The sequence below is a fragment of the Herpailurus yagouaroundi genome, unplaced genomic scaffold (assembly GCF_014898765.1).
Source record: "Herpailurus yagouaroundi ecotype Mexico unplaced genomic scaffold, PumYag 163, whole genome shotgun sequence".
In the NCBI taxonomy this organism is placed as follows: Eukaryota; Metazoa; Chordata; class Mammalia; order Carnivora; family Felidae; genus Herpailurus; species Herpailurus yagouaroundi.
This window is the reverse complement of record NW_024412404.1, coordinates 27,143,560-27,164,030: the sequence shown is the minus strand read 5'-3', so window position 1 is coordinate 27,164,030 and position 20,471 is coordinate 27,143,560. Positions and strand designations below refer to the sequence as shown.

Below are 20,471 nucleotides of genomic sequence, written 5' to 3'. Positions count from 1 at the left end.
TGTGTTTGAGGTTGTACCCCCGGCACAGAAAGTACAGTGCCCCGGGGAGGCAGGCCCACAGGCAGTGCCCACGCAGACTGGCTGTGGCCGGACCAGGCCACGCTCAGCGCCCACGCCAGCTCAAGTCACCGCTCCTGTGAACTGCTCCCCGACGCCGGCCCTCAGCCCCTGATTGTCACTACCCCCCGCCCCCATGTGCCTTCCCACTGTCCTTCGTCCATCTCTCAGACACGGATAGTGGTGCTCTTATCTTACCCTTACTACTTTTCCAGTCCCTTCAGTATCTTTATGTCCCTGAGGCCCGCAGAAGAGAGCGCACAGGGTCAGCTCAGTGAATATTTGAGCCAAATACATGGTTTCCGCAATCTTCCTTTCTTTTCTTCGTCAAAAAATAAACCCCTGAAATTCCCAGCCCTCTGTAGTGATGCAGACAGTCTGGGGTGGGGGTGGAGAGGGAGAAATTCCTCTACAAAAACTCTCAGGGCTGCCCACACTCTCTTTTACTGTTGTATACGATATTGTCTGAAGTGAGAGGGATACCAGTTAGAACGTAATGGAATTTTCCTGCAGTGGATGCTATGGGAGCCTCCCCCAGACCTCCTTTTCCAGATGAGTGTACCCATCATAGCCATGCCTTCTCTAGAGGGCTGCCCTTCCCCAACTGGGAGCTGCCCTGTCCAGGGGCAATGTGCCCCCCCATATATGTTCACTCATGCATATATACTCAAAAGTGTATGCACACGTGGACACACAGGAGCATCCATGCGTGTGTGTGTGCATGCATGCACATGTATATGCACGCCCACGGAGCCATATATATGTTTGTGTACATGCATATGTGCACACGCTCACACGCATGCATGCAAACACACACACATCCACATACCACTGCACATGCGTGCACACACACACATGCCAGACTACAGCCGTGAGGTCATGGCTTCTGCCTCGGTGGTGCAGTTCATGCCTGAAAGCCCCGCCCTGTGGGCTCAGGCTGATGCTGGACTTCAGCTAATCCTCACTCAGCTTCTTCCCCTGTATCATCCTGCTTCCTTCACTCCCCTTTCCTTGAATCCCTCCCTTGATGGATCTGATGTACCTGTGCCCCTGCCTTGGGCTCCACTTCTGAGGAACCCTACCTGAGGCCCTAGCATGCTTTATATATTGCACACCCTTGGCCAAGTTTCAAGAAAGGAGTCTCAAGAAAGGGGATCTCTGACAACACAGATCATGTCTAGGTTAGTCCACCAGTGTAAAGCCAGGAGTAACCACAAAGGCACTAATTTGAATAATCTCTTTCTAACGATGACTGGCTTCTCCTCCCATCAAGTCACAGACCATATGATATGTACACCCACTCCCCCAACCATGAAAGCTTTCTTGGAGTCCTTCGCCGCTTGCCCTTCTTCCCCCTCTGCCTCAAACAAGTATTAATGGCTTCTTCAACGTCAGGCTCTGGCTAAATTTCAAGATTAACAAAACACTGTCCCCACTCTCAAGGGAATCACAGGCTACAGGCAAGACGGGTGAGGGGGACAATCTGAGTACAGTAAGAAAAGGAGCTGTAGTAGAGGATTTACAGTGGCTGGGTGGGAGCGGTTCCCTGCAGCCCCTCATGCATTTCGCGGAGCTCTTGGATCTAGAAGGGAATCTGAGCCTGGCATCTACTGTGGGGGCCACATTTTGCTCTGAGATGAGTATATTTCCTGGGTGTCCAGGATGTGCCAGGCTCTAGTCTAAGCATTTTGACATGTATAGATTATATAATCCCCGTGAACAACCCTATGATGGAGGTACTATTACTCTCCCCATTTTACAGATGAGGAAACTGAGCCCAGAGAAGTTCATTGTCCAGGCTGCATGGTAAGGCAGGGCCTGGCTTTGATCCCAGACCCCATGCTCAGGATCACCTCACTTCCCATCTCCTCCTCACATGTGCAGTGATTTGGGACCACCCTGCCCACAGTGATCAAGACTATGTTTGTATCACTAAGGGACTGAAATTAATAAGATGGCACTCTTCCACAGGCCTCAGACACCGCTTAGTAGCATATATGTTTCAAGGATTAAACTGTATTTGGGACACATATTTACACTGTTTATCATCAGTTCTTATATTTAAAAAAAAAAAAATGAAGGGGTCACACAGCTCACCCTCTACCTTCCTCTCTTCCTCCCAGGAGCACATCGCTAGAGCTCCTGCCACAGACTGATGGCATTTAGTGAAATTTCTGTCTTTACCCTATCTTCAGTAATACTTCCAACTTAAAATTTTAGGCCATTTTCATTTTAGTTTAAAATTTAAACTACATTAGAATGTTTTTTCAGGGGGATTGCTCCCAGGCAAGATTTTGTCACTCTGAAATGAAGTGTCATCCTGTTGCCAACATCACTGATGCCAAAGGAAGATATCATTGCGGGAAGATGGTGTCTGTAATGGACTGGATGCCTGTGTCCCCAGAACCCATATGCTGAGCCCTAATTTCCAATGTGATGTATTTGGAGGTGGGGCCTTTGGGAAGTGATTAGGTCACGAGGGTGGAGCCCTCATGAATGGGATTAATGCTTTTATAAAAGGGACCCGGGAGAGCCTTCTTTTCCCTTGTGCCGTATAAGGACACAGTAAGAACAGGGCCATCCATGAGGAAGCGGGCCCCCACCAGACACTGAATCTGCCAGCACCGTGCTTTTGGACTTCCGGCTCCAGAACAATGAGAGAAATAAATTCTTGTTGTTTATATGCCACCCCGTCTATGGTATTTTCTTATAGCAGCCTGAATGGACTGAGACGACCCCTTCCCTGTCACTGCAGTATTAACACAGCCGGCGTAAACTGGGAGAGGCAATGTGTAGCCCAAAAGGGACCAGAGACAGAAGGGAGAAATGCCAAAACTCATTTGCGCTAAATAATTCCATCACTTTCACTTTAAGGAGCTCCTCCTCATGGAAATCTGCCCAACCTCCTTAACTCCGTTCCCCAGACCTTTCCTCTGCAATTTTCAGTGTCTCTCCCTGCATCCCACAGGGTGTGCACCTCGGCCTTTCCTCTTCTCCGTTCCTCTCGGAACCAAAAGGGAGCCTCCACCCCCCCCTTGCCTTGAAGTTTCCTTCTCCCAGAATCTGGATTATTTGGAATCTGTAGTCTTTTAATTTGGGGTGAAAATTGTGGAGACAGTCCGTATGAAGCAAGATGTAAAAATACCTCGCAGTGTATTATTAATAAGAATTAAAAATAAATGTCTACAATCTCCAGTTTTATTACCAGCACTTCACTTATTGCTTCAGGGACTTTTGGCTTTCTTTTGTTGTTGTTGTTTGCTTTTTTTCTTCTTTATCCACCAGAGAAAAGCTACTTAAAATCTAAATACGCAAAAAAAGGAAAAGCAGAAAGAAAGAAAGAAAGAAAGAAAGAAAGAAAGAAAGAGAAGAAGGAAAGAAAGAAAGAAAGAAAGAAAGAAAGAAAGAAAGAAAAAAAGAAAGAAGGAAAGGAGGAAAGACACAGAAGTTTTCGAAAGGGAGAAATGCTGATCTTGTCTAATGATGCCACAAGTTTACTCCAAAATTGCTCAATACCCCATAATGGAGGAGGGAAAATTGATCGTCCTCATTATCACTGCAGCTCTGTCAATAACAATATTGCCTCGTTTTGAATAAAATGTGCTGTTTTTTTCAATGTTGGTTCCAGTAAAAATGGGGTTTTAGTGAAAATATGAGCAGTAGCAGGAAGCCAGTCTGGTTTCTCCCCCTCCAAATGGATTGATTTTCCTAACGCATATTATTTCCAATGGAGGCTAGGGGGTGGTGGTTCAATTAGGACTCCATGGTGGCTGCGCAGGGTCACCAGGCTGGCCGGCAGGCTGGACCCCCAAGGTAAATTATCACAGAGCAATTTGTGGGACAGCCTTTAGGAGTGTTTTACTTTATCCACTTAACAGTCAAGCCTTCAAGTCTACCCTTATCTAGCTGTGGACGTTCACTCTTCTTCATCTCTCTCTCTCCCTCACTTTCTCTCCTGGTCCAGATTAATAAGGTCCCAGAGCCCAAGGAGGGCTGGGTCCTGGTGGGGTGGGTTCCTCCAAGGCTTTGGGCACATCAGTCCATGGTGTATCCTGACGTAGATGTAAAAGCCATCAGATGACCACACGTGCTTCCCCCGGACACTTGAAAGAACAGGGAGTTCTACTGAACTACTCAAATTGGGATTGGTTGCTTATTCCAATGTGGTTGAAATGTTCTTTGATGATTTTGGAAAAGACATGATCTAATTTAAGTGACCTCAGCTCTTCAGAGATATCACAGGTAAGTAGGGCCCACAGATGGGTTTCATTTGACAAGCTGTTATCTTTGCTTTCTTAGAATTAGTTCTTTCTATATATGGGTATAAACTTTCCCTTTTGCCACAGCCTGATAGATTCATTTGTGGTGTCCACGTGGCCTTATAAGTGTGGGAGTTTGTGGTCCTGGCTTATGTGTAAGAAGTCCAAGTAGCACCAAAATCAGTAGAAACCATGTCTGAAGGCACTTTCATTGACCCACTTGAACAGATATGCAACTAAGACCTAAATGCATACGGGTGCCTGCTCCAAGCCTTCTGCTTCTTTCGTAAATTACATGCATGTGATGGCTAATGCCACCTGGTAACAGAAGCCCAGGATCTTCTATTTATAAGGGATTTGTCTCTCTCCAACTTTACTGCATCCTCCCCTTTGGTACACCCCGTCTCCAGGCCTAGTATAGTCTCTCCCTTTGCCAAATGTGCACACCAGTTTCGACTGACGCCCGAAGCTGGGAATGCCCTTTGTACCCCCATCCCTTCGCCGAGTTCCTAGTTATCATTCAAGAGACAATTCACACGTTCTCACATCTAAGAAATCTTTTCAGATTTTCCCAAACAGCACCGTCCATACCTCAATCCTATTACTACACTCTGGGGTGCCTGGCTGCCTCAGTCAGTTAAGTGTACAACTTCAGCTCAGGTCATGATCTCGCAGTCTGTGGGTTCGAGTCCCCGCATGGGGCTCTGTGCTGGCAGCTTGGAGCCTGGAGCCTGCTTCAGATTCTGTGTCTCCCCCCTTTCTCTGCCCCTTGCCCACTCACTCTTGTCTCTCTCTCTCTCTCTCTCTCTCTCTCTCAAAAATAAATTTAAATTTTTTAAATAAATAAATAATAAATAAACAAATGCTATGCTCTGATGGCTCTCTCAGTAGACAGATGATAGATAGATCACTTTCTACCACTCCCAGTCTCCACCACACTGTGAACTACTGCCTGAGATAATGACCCTTCACCCTTGTTGCCCTAGCACCTGTCTCTGCATCAACTGCAATAGCTTCCCAGTTAGTGCAAGCACAAAGGCTCAAGGTGTTCTAGAAAACAGGAGGTGCACCTAACCCAGAGGGCTAAGAGTGGTCAGAAAAGATGATGTGCCAGCTAAGCGTTGAAAGACAATGAAGACAGAGCCGGGCTAGCAGGGAAAATGGTCTTTCTGGGAGAGGCAATAGCATGTGCAAAAATCAAGGGGTGAAAGTGGACATGGCCTTTCAGGGAAAGGCTGGCAATCACAGCCAGTCGTCAGCCGGGCTGACTCATCCCCAGCACCCAATGCCCTCCCCCACGATGAGTCTGTGGTCAGCCGTGAGAACATCGCCAGGGAAACCAGCATGTAAACATCCATCCAGGAGGCTGCCTGCACAGCCTGGAACCTGAACCATCCGTGGAGAGTTGCCATCCCCTGGGACACACATGCCCTCACTGCATGAGAGCTAGATCAAGTGAGCACTGGAGCCCAATGCAGGGCTGCAGGAGGCCCAACACCACCCTCAGCCAGAACCCTTCCTGCTGATGGCCAGGCCTTCCCTGCAGGCTTCCTTCCCCCAAGAAGAGGAGGCATAAACTTACCCTGAGTGTCTCTGGTGCTTTAGCCAAAGTCAAGTGTTGACATGACTTTGTTAAGAGATATTGTTAAAGCAGATTTTTTGTTGTTGCTAACAGATTACCACCCACGATTGTCTGGAGGAGATTCCCGGAACAAGGCTGTAGAGTACACAGTTTTTTGTAGAGATGAGGGATTTATTCACAAGCAAACTGTGGCCCAAGGCCTGGCGTGTTGTTTCTGACCTTCCAGACAGACATTCGCCTCCATCACCTTCTAGGCACAGGGCAACAAAATCTACCCACAGCTAGGTTCTCATGCTGATTTGACACTGACTAATGAGTGAACTTGGGCTAGCTCCTTATTTTCCCTAGGCCTCAGTTCCTTAGCTTTAAAATGAGAATAATGAAAATATGTGCCACCCTAGTATGTTGCTGTGGGAGTCAATAGAAACACTTTCTGCGAAAGTGCTTTTTCTTATAGGATGCAGGTGTTTTCAGGATACTAACCCTTCTTGGTTGTGGTCTTCTCCTCTAATGGTGGTAGGATTCCTTCCAACCAAGTGTCTGGCTTTCAAGGCCACTGTGAATTGTACCAGCTCACTCTAAGAGCAAGAGTATACACCTACCATGTTCGCAGGCTCCATGGCTAGTGATGAGAGCTAACGTCACTGCCCACTCACTATTTGAAGGCTCACCCTTCTAAGTGCTTTCATGTACTGGCTCATTTAATTCTCAAACGCCATGAGCTAGTTGCTATTATTACCCCATCTTACAGATGAGGGAACTGAGGCCAGAGAGATTATAGCTTGCTGAGATTACATGGGGGAGGCACAGGAATCCAAACCAGAAGTTCAGCTCCAGAGGCCACTTTATCACCATAATCGCTGCCTCTCAGGCCCCCAGGTATTGAAGCTTGCAGAGTACTGGCTAGCTCTGGGTTTTCAAGGCCAAACCGATCGACACTGGTGACTCTATGGGTTGGGCAGTGGGTACCTATCCCATCCTGTCTTAGGCCAACCTCTCAAAACTTACAAGAAAAACTAAGTGCTCATGGCTCTGTCTCACACAGGGATCATCTGAATTTAGTAAGTGGTACACAGTAATTTGGCCATTTCTGCCATCTTGAGAAGCCAGGTGGGAGTCTCACATATATGTAACTCACCAACAGCCACATTTCTGAGCCACTTGGAATCCCCAGGGCAGATTAGCTCATTACCTCCACAGCTGCCCAGCCAGTCTGGGCAAGTTTGTCCTTTTATTAGGCACAAATAATTGGCTGCTTGACTAACTGATCTTTGTGTGTGCATTCTACTGTTCTACCAACAATTGACCGACGAGTCTCTGCCCAGGTCTCATTTCCCCAATGTCTTTCTCTCTCAGCTACCCACCCGGAGATCTGTTCACTATTCCTTGCATGACTAAGGAGGTTTTTCAGATCCCTTGCCATCCTGGCTTCTCACCTCTGGACAAACAGAGGTGCAGCATGTTAAGGCGTCATGGGACTACCACCTCCCTCAAATTGGGCACTATAGTTCTATAAATATAGCAAGAAGTAGAATTCACCATAGCAGTATCCTCACTCACTTGGGACAATTACTGACCTTGCACCAAACCCCCTAGGACTCTCTCACGTATTCTGTTCTTTCCCCACCCAGTGGATATGTGCATTAAGACATGAGCACAGGCCTGATCATCTCTGCTGAATTTTGAGTCAATGGGGTTCTGATCCATTACTCAGGCTGGTAGAAACCTTCACAGCCCCATTTCGTCATCCAGTGGGTAACTCCTCCTCCCAGTTTTATGCTATCCGCCATTTGAGCTTCACCCAGGTCATAGACCAAATGCAAAACAGGCAGAAGAGAGAACTCAGCCTTTTGATTCCTAAGTAGACTGTAACATGTAGTTCAACATCAATTCTCTGTTATTAATTTCACAATAGTAAAATGCCAGTTGGAAATATACCTAAAATGCATTATCTTCCATTTACTCTTTCCAAATTTCTTGTATGCCATGACTCAGAGTCCTAGGAATACAGACTGCCAAAGCTAGAAGGGAAGGGTGTGGGGGTACAATGGAGCCAGTGTCTGATGAGCAGATACTGTGTGCCAAGTACTATGCTAAGTACTTTACAACTACACTCTCCACTACTTTTCCCAATGGGGAAATATTATAAGGGGACACTGAGACTTGAAGATACATCAGTTTCCTATGGTCACATAGCTAATGAGTGTCAGAACTGGCACTCCACCCAGGTCTTACTCCAAAGCCTATGATTTTAACAGTGTCATGCATTCATCATAAGGAAGGGAATTTAAATCTCTTAAGGGTCCTCAACTGATGGTGTATAAAAGTGTTTTATTTGGTGGGCACAGTTTGGCTTTCCTCCTGTTTTATTGCCCCTTAGTTAAGTGGAAGTGCCTTTAGGCAAGACAAGAACCCTTCCCTAGAGCCACAGGCCTCAACACTTCCTATTATGTATACCTACTCATTTCCTTTACCTCCCTGGTCCCAAGACATTGAGTTTGCAACCCCTGTGATCTAGGCCAGATCAGAGTAGCTGAAACTGAGATGTGGAGACAGGAAGTAGCCTACATGAGTCGTGGAACTAATGATGGTAGAAAGGACTAGAAGCGAGGTTACCTGACAATTGGGCCAGAGGTCTTCCCATCTAACTTTAACTTCTACTCCATCATTCTACATTCCTTGTGTCTTGCTTTTGATCCTCTTTGTCATTATGTGAGATTGTGTCTATTTGCTCTATTTAAGAGGTTCCCCTAAAAAGAAAACTGGATTTTGACCAGGATTGAGATTTTTCTCATTTAGAAACAATAGAAACCGGGGGCTTTGGGGGTTCAGTAGGAAAGAGCATAAGTTACCCAAAATTCAACATATTTGGAATTTCTGATGTGTCACAATTTAACAAAATGAGACTCCTACTTTACCCATTTCCTTGTTGGAGGAAATGGCTCTTTTAAAATAGCCTGCTCTTACACAACGCTACCCAGGGCTACTAACACTGTCAATATTTTAGTTATTTGAAACCCATATGATTGGTTCAATGTGTTTGAAATGCAGGCTAATTCCAGAAAATGGCACGCTTTTCCAAATTAAGGTACAAAGAGTTGATAGACAAATGCAGCCCTGAGCCTGATCTTTTTTTCTGTCCCATCAGACTGCCCAGGGCTTTTCCAGGGTGGTAGAATCTGGAACGCACCCAACAGTGACTTGTGGTACTGACTGACTGTAGACCACGGTCTCCCTAATACCCAGGTCTGATCATGTTGTTGCTTTCCAATAGCCTCCCGTGGTTACCAAGTCCACGCAGGAAAGGCCACTCAGCACAGAGGCTGGAGGTCCAGGAGCCTGGCATCACAGACGTCTGCCACCTAGCAACCATGTTAAATCTGTCACTCAATTTCTACAAGTTTCAAGTCCTCATCGGCAAAGTGGGAACATTGATATCCACCTTGCAGGGGTCTTATAAAGATAAAATGCTTGTAGAGTTTCTGGCCATTAAAAGCAGTAGTTTCACCATTTAGCAAGTGCTTCCCATGCTGCGGTGTATGTTCTGCTCACTGTGCTGAGGGCTCATGCACTGCGTCATCAACAATAATGCCACAAGGAAGATATTATTATCCCCCACGCTACAGCCAAGAAAGTTAAGGGTCACAGAGGTTAAGTCATTTCCCACAGCTGTGTGACTGTTCAGGGGCAGAGCTGAGATCTGAAACCCTGCTGTCTTCAAAGCTTGAAATCTACTCTCATACAGTAGGTGTTCACTTAAGAGTGTGGTACAGGTGGTGATGATGATGGTGATGATGATGATGATGGATGGTAACCCAATACAATTCAATTCTCTTAGCATGGTATTCAGGACCCTTCATGGTGTGGCTTTGGCTGACTTTTGCAGCCCTACTCACTGCCTTTCTACCCACGTGGTCTACCCTAGCCCAGCTGAACGACTCAAAGTCCCCAAATACACATCTTCACGCATGCTTCTATCTGTGGATGAGCTTCTTCTCTTCCCTCCCTCCTCTACCTGAGCTGGCATGGGCATGTCTTTTTTTGTTTGTTTGTTTTATTTATTTATTTGAAAGAGAGAGAGAGAGAGAGAGAGAATTTGTGGAGGAGGGACAGAGAGAGAGAGAGAGAATGAGACAGATACTCTGAAGCTAGCAGCACAGAGCCTGACACGGGGCTCGAACTCACGAAGGGTGAGATCATGACCTGAGCGGAAGTGGGTTGCTTAACCAACTGAGCCACCCAGGCGCCATTTCTTTAATGCCTGGCTCCAGATTCCAGCCATATCCCCAGCTCTCTGTGGCTTTCCCTCCCCTCTGTCCCAAGGCCCAGTGGGCAAACCTTTGTTATAGTCATGAGAGTGTGGTCTTGCTGTCTTCTACACTCCTCTTCCTAGCCACCCTTGACTCAGAGTGTGAGCTCCTGTGACATTCATCTCTGAATCCCCAGCAGCATCTAGAAGGTGTGAGTAATTATTCACAGTCGCACGTACATCCCATTGGCTGCTCCATCACAATCTGAGTTCCACCTCTGTGAAACTGGATCTGGCTTCCCACCCTCTGAGTTACACTTATGAGCACAAGCAAATGCCCCCCACTAGTCACTGAAGAAGGCAGTCCTGATGAAAGCAGAGTGATGCTGGGGACCAGAGAGCCCTTGCAGGACCGGTCAGAGTTCTGGCCCACAGCCACATCCCTACAACGAGACCCTTAAGGCTGCTGAGCATCTAGAAAGGGAAAACGTCTTCTTGCCAATTTGTTGCTTCTTTCTGAGACCAACTCAGCCCCCAGAGAACTGAGCTGGACTCCATGTCTGCCTTGTGCTTAGGACAGCAACAGTCACAGCTGAATTCCCCCAGTCCAGTTTTAACACTGGTGATGACACAGGAGGCCAAAAAAACAACCCAACTGGATTATCTTTCCAAGAGCAGTTCATGGTGCTAACATTTTGGAGGGTCGGGGGAAAGACACCTCTTGGTTGTGAGCAAAACAATTTTCCTACGGCCATGATTAGAAATAAATCAGGGGCGCCTGGGTGGCTCAGTTGGTTGAGCGTCTGACTTCGGCTCAGGTCATAATCTCGCAGTTTGTGGGTTTGAGTCCTGCGTCGGGCTCTGTGCTGACAGCTCAGAGCCTGGAGCCTGCTTTGGATTCTCTGTCTCCTCCTCCCTCTGCCCCTCCTATGCTCATGCTTTGTCTCTCTCTGTTTCTCAATAATAAATAAACGTTAAGAAAAAAAATTAAAAAAAAAAAGAAATAAATCAGATACCCCATATGTGTAGTTATTTAAGCTATCACCCCTGAAATGACATCTGTGCTTGGAAAGCCATCAGTTTCTCACCCATGAGGTAGGAAGATCATCTGAGGAGGGTGGCTACACGTGTAATGCTGGGAACAATCAGGCCCACCTACAGGGAGAGGGGGATCTCACATTCCATCCTCTTAGTAACACTGCCATATACTGCACTTTCCTGCACCAAAGATGCAGTCCTGCAGCCCTTTCTGTTCCGGCTTTTTCCTGTGTGGTCTCGTTTCTCATTTGATTTGCTCTTCTATTGATTGTTATGAGGTTTCCCACCCCCCCCTTCCAGAAATTAATTAATTACTGTAATTATTCAACTTTTAATAGCTGCTGATTTGGCATCTGCAGCAAATATTTGAGAAAACACACTACTACATTTCATTTGCATGTTTGAGACAGTGAGGGAGAATTAGACTTCTCCTTAAATTACTTATTGTGACTTGACTGGAGAAAAAGAATCCTAACAAATGGAGTTCTCATTTGCATACTTAATATGTCCGATTGCCATCACAGAGGAGTAGAGTCCCACTCCATGCACTAATGTGACAACTCACAGAGTGGATCTGAAACTCAGGTCCATCCACACAATTTCCATGCCCTAGGAGATGAGAGATAGGCCACTTTCTGCTCTGTCTCACATCACGGGTCATCACTGTGGTGGAGTTTCGCACAACACATCCACCAGCAACCGTCTGACTGCTAAGGCCACTCATACCACTGGCTTGGTTGATCTCATTGCAAGCACATTGCATTGTTGGAAATATAGCTGAGGAAGCCAGACATCCTCACAATGAGGCTACTGCACCTGGAAAAATGTACGAGGCTAAGAATGCATGATCCTACACTCTGCCAAAGCTTCAAAGAGTGAGAGACCCATTCATCAGGCACTTCTTGACTTGGGGCCTGGGAGTGAGTTCCAGACCTCTCCTCACCAGCCCCATGACCACAGAACTTTCTTGAGCCTCAAGCACTTGCAAAATGGGGAGATTCTAGAGTACTGGAATGAGCTGTTACGAATATTGATGAAATAACATGCCTAGCATAGAGATAGCCCCTGAGTGTCTATTAGTTTCCAAAATGCTCCAAAATGGCCTTCAAAACGAGGCAGGCCAATCTTGAATGCCAAGGTAAAGAAAGCAAAGTCCCACACTTGAGACAACTAAGTGGTTAGACGACATTTAAAGAATTAAAGGACATTTTATTTAGGGGTTGAATATTTTTATCTACCAGTTAATGCTTAAGGCAAGTAGGCGCTGGTCTTAAAAGATAACCCCTAACAATTCCTTCTGTCCTATATATATGCATGCAACCCCTCACGTCAGTAAGGGAGGCATATGGCCCTTCCCACAGAGTCTTAGCTGAACCTATGACTCACTTTGACCAGTAGACCAATACTGTGGAAGCCAGGCTGCCTTGTTCAAGGCCTAAGCCTTTGGAAGGGCAGGCAGCTTCTGCTTTTGTGCCTTTGGGGTCTCTGAGCTACTATGTGGCCGGTTGGAGGGTCCACTTGGAAGGACACAGGTAGAGGCCAGATGGAGAAGTCTCCATGGAGGAGAACCCAGGATCTTATGAGCAGCTCAAACCAAGGCCCCAGACATGTGACCCAGCCCGGGAACCCCCTGCCATCAGAACCAGCTTTGCGAGGCATGGGTTGCATGAGTAAAGAAGACATCTTAAATGGTCCATCCCACCGACTACCATGTGGCACAGAGAGGAGCTGTCCCTGCCGTGCCCGTCTAAATTCCTACCCCACATGTACCATGAGAAGGAATGACATGGTTTGTTAACTCGGCAGTAGTTTGTTACACAGCAACAGATAACTAAAGAAACAATCAGACCCATCTTATCCCAGCCTGCTGCTTTTCCATAAATGTTGAAAAATATAAAGTGCTTTCCATTTCACCATGACATGTGTCTCTGTTCATTGGTTTGATAATCATTTCATTGTCACTTCCCAGAAAAGGAATAAGAACGAGAACAATGATTCCAGTTACAAAGGGACATAGAGCCATGGAAACAGGTCAGCCCCCTACTCTTTTTTTTTTAAGCCTGTATCAAAACTACAGAATTGCCTTAGTGAAAACGGTTCCCTTTCTTACACATCAAGGCTTTTGCTCCTGACTCTACTTCTCTCACTGACTTCGGAGGACTTATAGTATTTGACCAGGTCATTGACATTTTCAGGCTGTGATTAATAACGCCCCCAGTTGTCACTTCTCCCTAGAACATACCATTTCCTTTTTAAGTCCTGGACAAAGAAAAGCTGGGCCTGCAACCCCCGCCCCTCATTCTTCCCAAGGAAGCCACCACTGTGCAGGGAACAGACCAGGAGACCTGTCGCCAGGTAGGACCACATTCAATACCAAGTCCACCAACGGGGAATCCTTCAAAGTGCTTTACGTTGTCTGAGTCTCTGTTTCCCCGCTGGTTAAAACAGACAATAATACTCCCGCTGAAACTGCTGTGAGGACAAATAAGCCGTGAAAGGGTCCAGCCACCACGCCTGGTTGCTCCGTTCCACTCATTTCCTTCCATCTGCTGCTAAGCAAAGCGTGCATCCTCCAGGTCTTCCTCAACCCTTCCAGTTTCTTCCTCAGAATTTCTAAAGTATTTATCATACCAACGGAGTGAACTTATTCAAGAATTGTCTTGTTCTATTGCTCCATCCTTTCACTCTGCAATAGGGCCCTTCGTTCTTCCAGGACGGGAACCTGAGGGTTGCCTTTGGCTTCCTCTTCCCGCTCCCTGGACCCATTCATCTCGGGGCTCTGTGATTCGATGTCTCCTCTCTCTTCACACTTACCCAGACACCACCCTACCTGAGCCACCGCCAATGTGGAACTGCAGACATGGCCCACTAACTTCTGTCCCCATTCCCAGGCCCTTCCCCACGCAACAACGAAAGAGATATTTCTGATACAAAAACCTGATAGAGTCATCGTCCACTCACTTGAGAGATGCTTCTTGCTGCCCTTGAGACAGAACTGCATACTCAAACAAGGCTCCAGTCTTCCTCTGCCTGTCACATCTGGCACGTTCCCCACTCTCCCCCTTTGCTCCCACTCCAGCCGCCTGCAGCAGACTCCTTCCTGCCTGGCTAATTGTTACTCAGCTTTCAGGGCTCGGCTTGAATGTCACCATCTAGGAGATGGCTTCCCTGACCTCCACTCCTTCCTCTAAATTAGATTGAATTAGGCCTTCCCCCATCTCCATTCCCATTATTCTTTCTCAGCATCCTGTTTTTCCCCTCATTATCACTTGTCATAATTGGTAATCGTATATTTATTTGTGAGCTTATTTATTTAGCCTGTCTGCACTGGTACCACTTCTTGGTCCCCATGATGGATGCAGGATCCACGGACAGGCTCCATCTTGTTAGCCTGGCATGTCCTCCACAGAGCGCCAAGCCAGGATCACAGCCAACATCCACAGGATGGACGAATGGATGGGAGGCAAGGACTGCTGAGCCCCCCAAGGCCCAGCACCATCCTTAGCATCCAGGGCTTGCCTCATGAAGGTTGAATCATTTCAACTGGTTTTTGTTTGGCTGTTGTTTTCAGAAGGTCACTTTGCCAGAAGAAATGACCTGTTCTAAATGGCCTTGGAAGGGGGGGCAGAACTCAATCAAGGGTCACAGACATACTGAATCTCCCCTGCGGAAGGTGCTTTGCAAGGGTGGCTCTGCTAATGCAGGGCACTGAGGGCAAAAGCAAAAAAGAAAACAGTCTGGCAGGAAGGAGCTTAAACGATCAGTCATGTGAAAAAGACAAAGATGTGTGTTCATCAACAAGTACCTGGGGGTGGTCTTCATGGTACAACCGAGGCAGCAGTCTCACCATGATGCACAGGACCCCAGGGTGTATGATCACAGCATCCCCTTCATCCATCCTGCAGAGAGAAGGGGGAGCAGGGTATCAGTTTTGAGTTTTCCAGTGTCTTTTGCTTTTCACAAACCTTTCTGAATTTTTCTAAGACAGGCCATAATACACATCCTCAGTCTACCACTAATTATCTATATGACTTTGAAATAATTATTCTGAGCTGAATTTTCCCCAACTAGACAGTGGAGCTCACAAACTGGAGCTCTTGCCTCAGAGAGACATTAAATAATGCTTTTGTGCACCAGGGCGCTGTGGCTGGTTCACAGTTGATATTCAACGCAAGTTAGCTGCCTGTCCTTTCCCCTTCTTTCCAGGCATTGTAGGAGATGGAGCCGCTCTCGTTTTATGGTGAACACACACATACAAGGGCTTCTGGATCCCTTCAAGATGGTGTAAGCATGCTCTACTCTGTCCTACCCACCGAATGCAACTCAAAACTCACATAGGACACACGAGCAGCTCTCTGATGGCTCTGAAACATAAATGGTAGCAGAGAGGGAAACCAAACCCAAAGCACCATGCAACTGGCATTGAGTTTATTTCCTGGGGCTTCTCCCTCCAGCATTCCTTGGTATGGGCTCATAGGGAGTCTGAAAACTGAAATGGGCACCACGTGCAGACAAGGACAGAGCACCAAGAAAAGATCTCTGTTTCTGGTCTGAGGAGCAGGAAAGGAGGCCACTGCAAATCATAGAACACGGAGGAGAACCCCTGGGATTTTCTTTGCTAGATTTCTTCATTCTTTCTCAGCCAGCCTCCAGGCAACCCCACAGCAGTAGCAGTGGCCAGGCAGGTGCCTGAAATCCTGGGAGAAGACAATCCTCTCAAACCAAAATAACCATGGTTCCAAGAATATAGGCCAAATCCCCACTGCTGTTGTCTCTCTTTTTCCTTTCCTGCTTGGCCCCAGAAACAGATGCAGTGGTGAGAAGTATGTGAAATGACAGGGAAACTAAAGCTTCACATTCCTAGACAGAGGAGAAGGAAGGGGCCCCTGAGAGCCATAAAGTATTGGGGAGATGATGACGAGGAGGAGACTTAAGAACGTCAGATGATGTATCAACCTCTGGGCTCAACTCTGAGCTAGCTGTGCATGTGCGGATCTGACCCTAAACCACATTCCAAAGGCTTTGAGAACTGAACTCAAGGAGAAGCTACCACCCTATACTGGCAACTTCATGGGCAAATAGAGAATAGATCAAATCGCACTGGCAAGTCTGTGAAACCAAACTAATACTGGAAACGTTGTCCACAGAAGGTAGGTAAGAACTTGCAGACTGAACCTAACCTGGTTGGTTGCCTGCTAAAGCAAAATAATCAACATTCTCCAGAAGACATGAACAGGAGCTAGAGTTCACAACATTCGAAATGTCCCAGACACAATCTGAAATTACTTAGCATAGAACAAGTCAGAGAAATCTCAATATCTCACACAGAAAAAGATAATCAATAGATGATGAAAAGCTTGAGATGACATAGATGTTGGAATTATCAGACAAAACTTTAAATCAGCTGTTAGTAACCACCCTGGTAAGGAATAAGGGTGAATACTATTGAAATGAATGAAAAGCTAGAAAGCCTCAGTAAAGAAACTGAAGCAGTAAAAAAAGAGTCAAATGGAAACTTAAGAGCTGAAAATACAATAATGAATTTAAAAATCTCACTAAATGAGAACAATAAAACAATAAGATGAAAGAGATAAGAGCCCATGAATTGAAAGATAGATCAACAGAAATTGCCCAATGTGAACAACAAAAAAAGAAAAGTTTTTTTTTCAACATAAGAAAGCCTCAAACTTGGGGCGCCTGGGTGGCGCAGTCGGTTAGGCGTCCGACTTCAGCCAGGTCACGATCTCGCGGTCCGTGGGTTCGAGCCCCGCGTCGGGCTCTGGGCTGATGGCTCAGAGCCGGGAGCCTGTTTCCGATTCTGTGTCTCCCTCTCTCTCTGCCCCTCCCCCGTTCGTGCTGTGTCTCTCTCTGTCCCAAAAATAAATAAACGTTGAAAAAAAAAAAAAAAAAAAGAAAGCCTCAAACTCATGTGTAATAATACTGAAGGATCTAACATCCTATTGTAGGAGTTCCAGAAGAATAGGAGAATGAGTGTAGTGTAAAAAAAATTTTTCAGGAAAGTTTTAGCTGTTGTTTCTTTAAATCTGGTGAAATACATACCCTTAAAGATTTAAGAAGCTTAACAAAATCAACAAAGCAATATGTGCCCAGGAACATCACAGTCAATCTACTAAACTCTAAAGACAATTAAAAAAATCTTGAAAGCAGCCAGAGGGGGGAAAAAAAAAACACACTATATACAGGGGAACAACAATTTGAATGGCTGTGGATTTTCTCATGAGAAATCAGAAACTAAAGGAACAATAACTGTAAAGTGTTGAAAAGAAATACACATAATTCCATATCCAGGAAAATATCTTTCAGAAATAAAGACAAAAGAAATATGTTCCCAGATGAAGGAAAACAAAGAGAATTTCTTGTCATGAGATTTTCTCAAAAAATAATACTGGAAGTTTTTCAGATGGGAGGGAAATAGTAATAGAAAGAAACATGGTATTTCAGGAATGAAGAAAGACCAAGAGAAATGGCAAATAATTGGACAACCTTAATAGAGTATGTTTTTCCAGGGCGCCTGGGTAGCTCAGTCAGTTAAGCATCCTACTCTTGACTTTGGCTCAGGCCATAATCCCAGGGCCGTGGGATCAAGCCCCACTTTGGGGTCTGTGCTGACAGTGTGGTGCCTCCTTGGGATTCTCTTTCCCTCTCCCTCTACCCCTGCCCCTTCTTGTGTTCACTCTCTCTCTTTCTCTCTCTGTCTAAATAAATAAACATTTTTTTAAAATAGACTACATTTTTTTCTGAAGTTCTTAACATCTGTATGATGGTTGAAAGAAAAATATTACTAGATGTAATACTATGAATATTACACCAAAAATAGCAGAGAGTAAAGGAACCTGCATAGAGGTAAACTTTCTGTATTCCATTTAAAGTAGCAAAATATTAATTCTAAGTAGGATGTTAAGTATGTGCATTGTAATCCCTAAGACAAGCACTAAAGAAAGAAGACAAAGAGAGATAGTAAAAAAAATATTACAGATACATTTAAACTGAATACTATAATATATTCAAATAATCCACAAAAAGTTAGGGAAAGAGAAACAGAGGAACAAAAAAGGGGGAACAAGGAGAAAACAAATAACAAAATGGTAGACCTAAGTCCAACCATATCAAAAATTACATGAAATAAAAATTGTCCACATACCCCAATTAATAGACACATATTGTCAGAATGGGGGAAAAAAAACCCAAACTATATACCACACACTTGAAATATAATAATATAGACAGATTAAAAGAAAAAGGCTAGAAAAAATTTAAACCATGCTAACACTGATCAAATGAAAGCTGGTGTGGCTCTACTAATCCTAGAAAAAACAGGCTTCAGAGCAACAAAAATTACCAGGAATGAACAGGTTATGTTGCACAATCATTAAAGGCAGCACAGCACCCAAAATGTGTAGGCATTTCACAACAGAGCATCAAAATTCATAAAGAAAAACTAGTAGAAGGACAAACAGACAAATTCACAGTTATAGCTGGAGACTTCAACACTCTTCTTTCAGCAATTGATAGGAAAAGTAGAAAACAATCAAAAGTATAAAACTGAACAACACCATAAACAACCAATGTGATTGACTTAGGGAACATTCCACTCAACAACTTCAGAATACACCCTCTTTTCACATTCTGTGGAAACTTTGTCAAAAGAGACCATAGTCTAGGTCATAAAATAAACCTTAAACCTGTTCTCTGATCGTGACAGAATTAAATTAAAAATGAGTAATAGAAAGATAAATGAAAATTTTCCATGTACTTGGAAACTAAACAACGTATTTCTTATTAGTTGTGATAAAAAACAAATGACATAAAACTTACTATCTTAACCATTTTCAAGTGACCAGTTCAGTGGTATTCAGCACATTCATGCTGTAAACAACATAGTTCTAAATAGCTCATGGGTTAAAGACAAAGTTTCAAGAAAAGTTTTAAAATATTTTGAACTTAGGTGCCTGAGTGGCTCAGTCGGTTAAGCTTGAGACTTCAGCTTAGGTCATGATCTCATGGTCATGAGCTAGAGCCCTGCATCAGACTCCATGCTGGGAGTGGAGCCTGCTTAAGATTCTCTCTCCACATCCCCCCTCCCCTCTCTCTCTCTCTCTCTCTCACTCTCTCAGAAAATAAATAAGTAAATAAATAAATAAATTTTAAAATAAAATAACATGATCATACACAGAAAAAAGGATTTGACAAATTTGACATTTGTTCATGAAAAAAGTTATCAGTAAACTAGAAATAGAAGGAATTATCCATAACCTGATACTGGACACCTAAAAGAAGAAGAAACCCAGAGCTGATATAATATTTGATGGCAAAAGATTGACTGAACACTTTCTCCCCAAGACTAAGAACAAATCAAGGATGTCTGCTGTCACTGGTCCTATTCAGTACTATGTTTGGAACAACAGATTGGAAAGGAAGACATAAAACCTCACTATTCCCAGACAATATGATTGTCTACACAGAAAATCCTAAGCAATGTATTAAAAAAAAAAAAGAACTCTTAGAACTAATAAGTGAATTTAACAAGGTCTCAGGGTTCACAATTACATGTAAAAATTAATCATATTCCTATATACTAGAATTAAACAACTGGAAAACAAAACGTTAAAAATGTCACTTAAAATAAAGCTCAAAAAACGAATAAATACTTAGGTATAACTCTTTTTTTCAAAGTGTGCTGGGGAGCTCTTTGTGTGCTGGGGAGGATCCAAAGTTCCCTCCTCTCTCAAACAAAGCAGTGTTAAAGTTAACGAACTTTGAACTCTGAGAGTCCAGGAGACAAAGAGACAGTCGCTTCCAGGGACCCACTGGGACAATCTGAGGGGCCTTAGGTGCGTGATTGCGAGCTGGGAGAGAGAAAACGAACGGAGGGGAGGGATCCCTTTCTGCGGAGAGAAAAGGAAAGAGAAAGAGCAGCTGGGGAAGCACAGGACTATATCTGGACAAGAGAAAAACCTTGGACCTGGATGGAGAAAGATCCAGTCTCTAACTCCCGGGGCTTTCTCCGGACTGGAGTTGGCTGCTGGGATTGCGCACCTCGGGAGGAGAGGAGCCAGCCCTGGGTTCAGTGGCTAGGTCAGGGGTGCAGTCCCCAGTAGGAGAAAGCGATCTCCTCCCTGGAGAGCTGTGGGACAGGACAAAGCCTGCTTGCGCCTGCCAGCAGGGGACCATATATCAGGCGGTGCAGAGCAGCATTTCCCCAGTATCTGCCTGAGGAGGGAGTTTGAACCCCAGCCAAGCACCAGGCACTGGAGTGGGCAAGACA

At 45.1% G+C, this 20,471-nt stretch overlaps 1 protein-coding gene across 6 annotated transcripts in view; it reads right to left on the bottom strand.

The window, feature by feature from the left end:
- The window catches only part of WDFY4 (WDFY family member 4), a 295,803-nt gene that overhangs the window by 200,346 nt on the left and 74,986 nt on the right, over positions 1 to 20,471 (bottom strand). For all 6 annotated transcript variants that reach the window (XM_040485696.1, XM_040485698.1, XM_040485701.1 and 3 more), the window contains one exon: positions 14,991 to 15,084. In XM_040485696.1, coding sequence (XP_040341630.1) covers positions 14,991 to 15,084 — 94 coding nt within the window. The remainder of the gene's footprint in view (positions 1 to 14,990; positions 15,085 to 20,471) is intronic.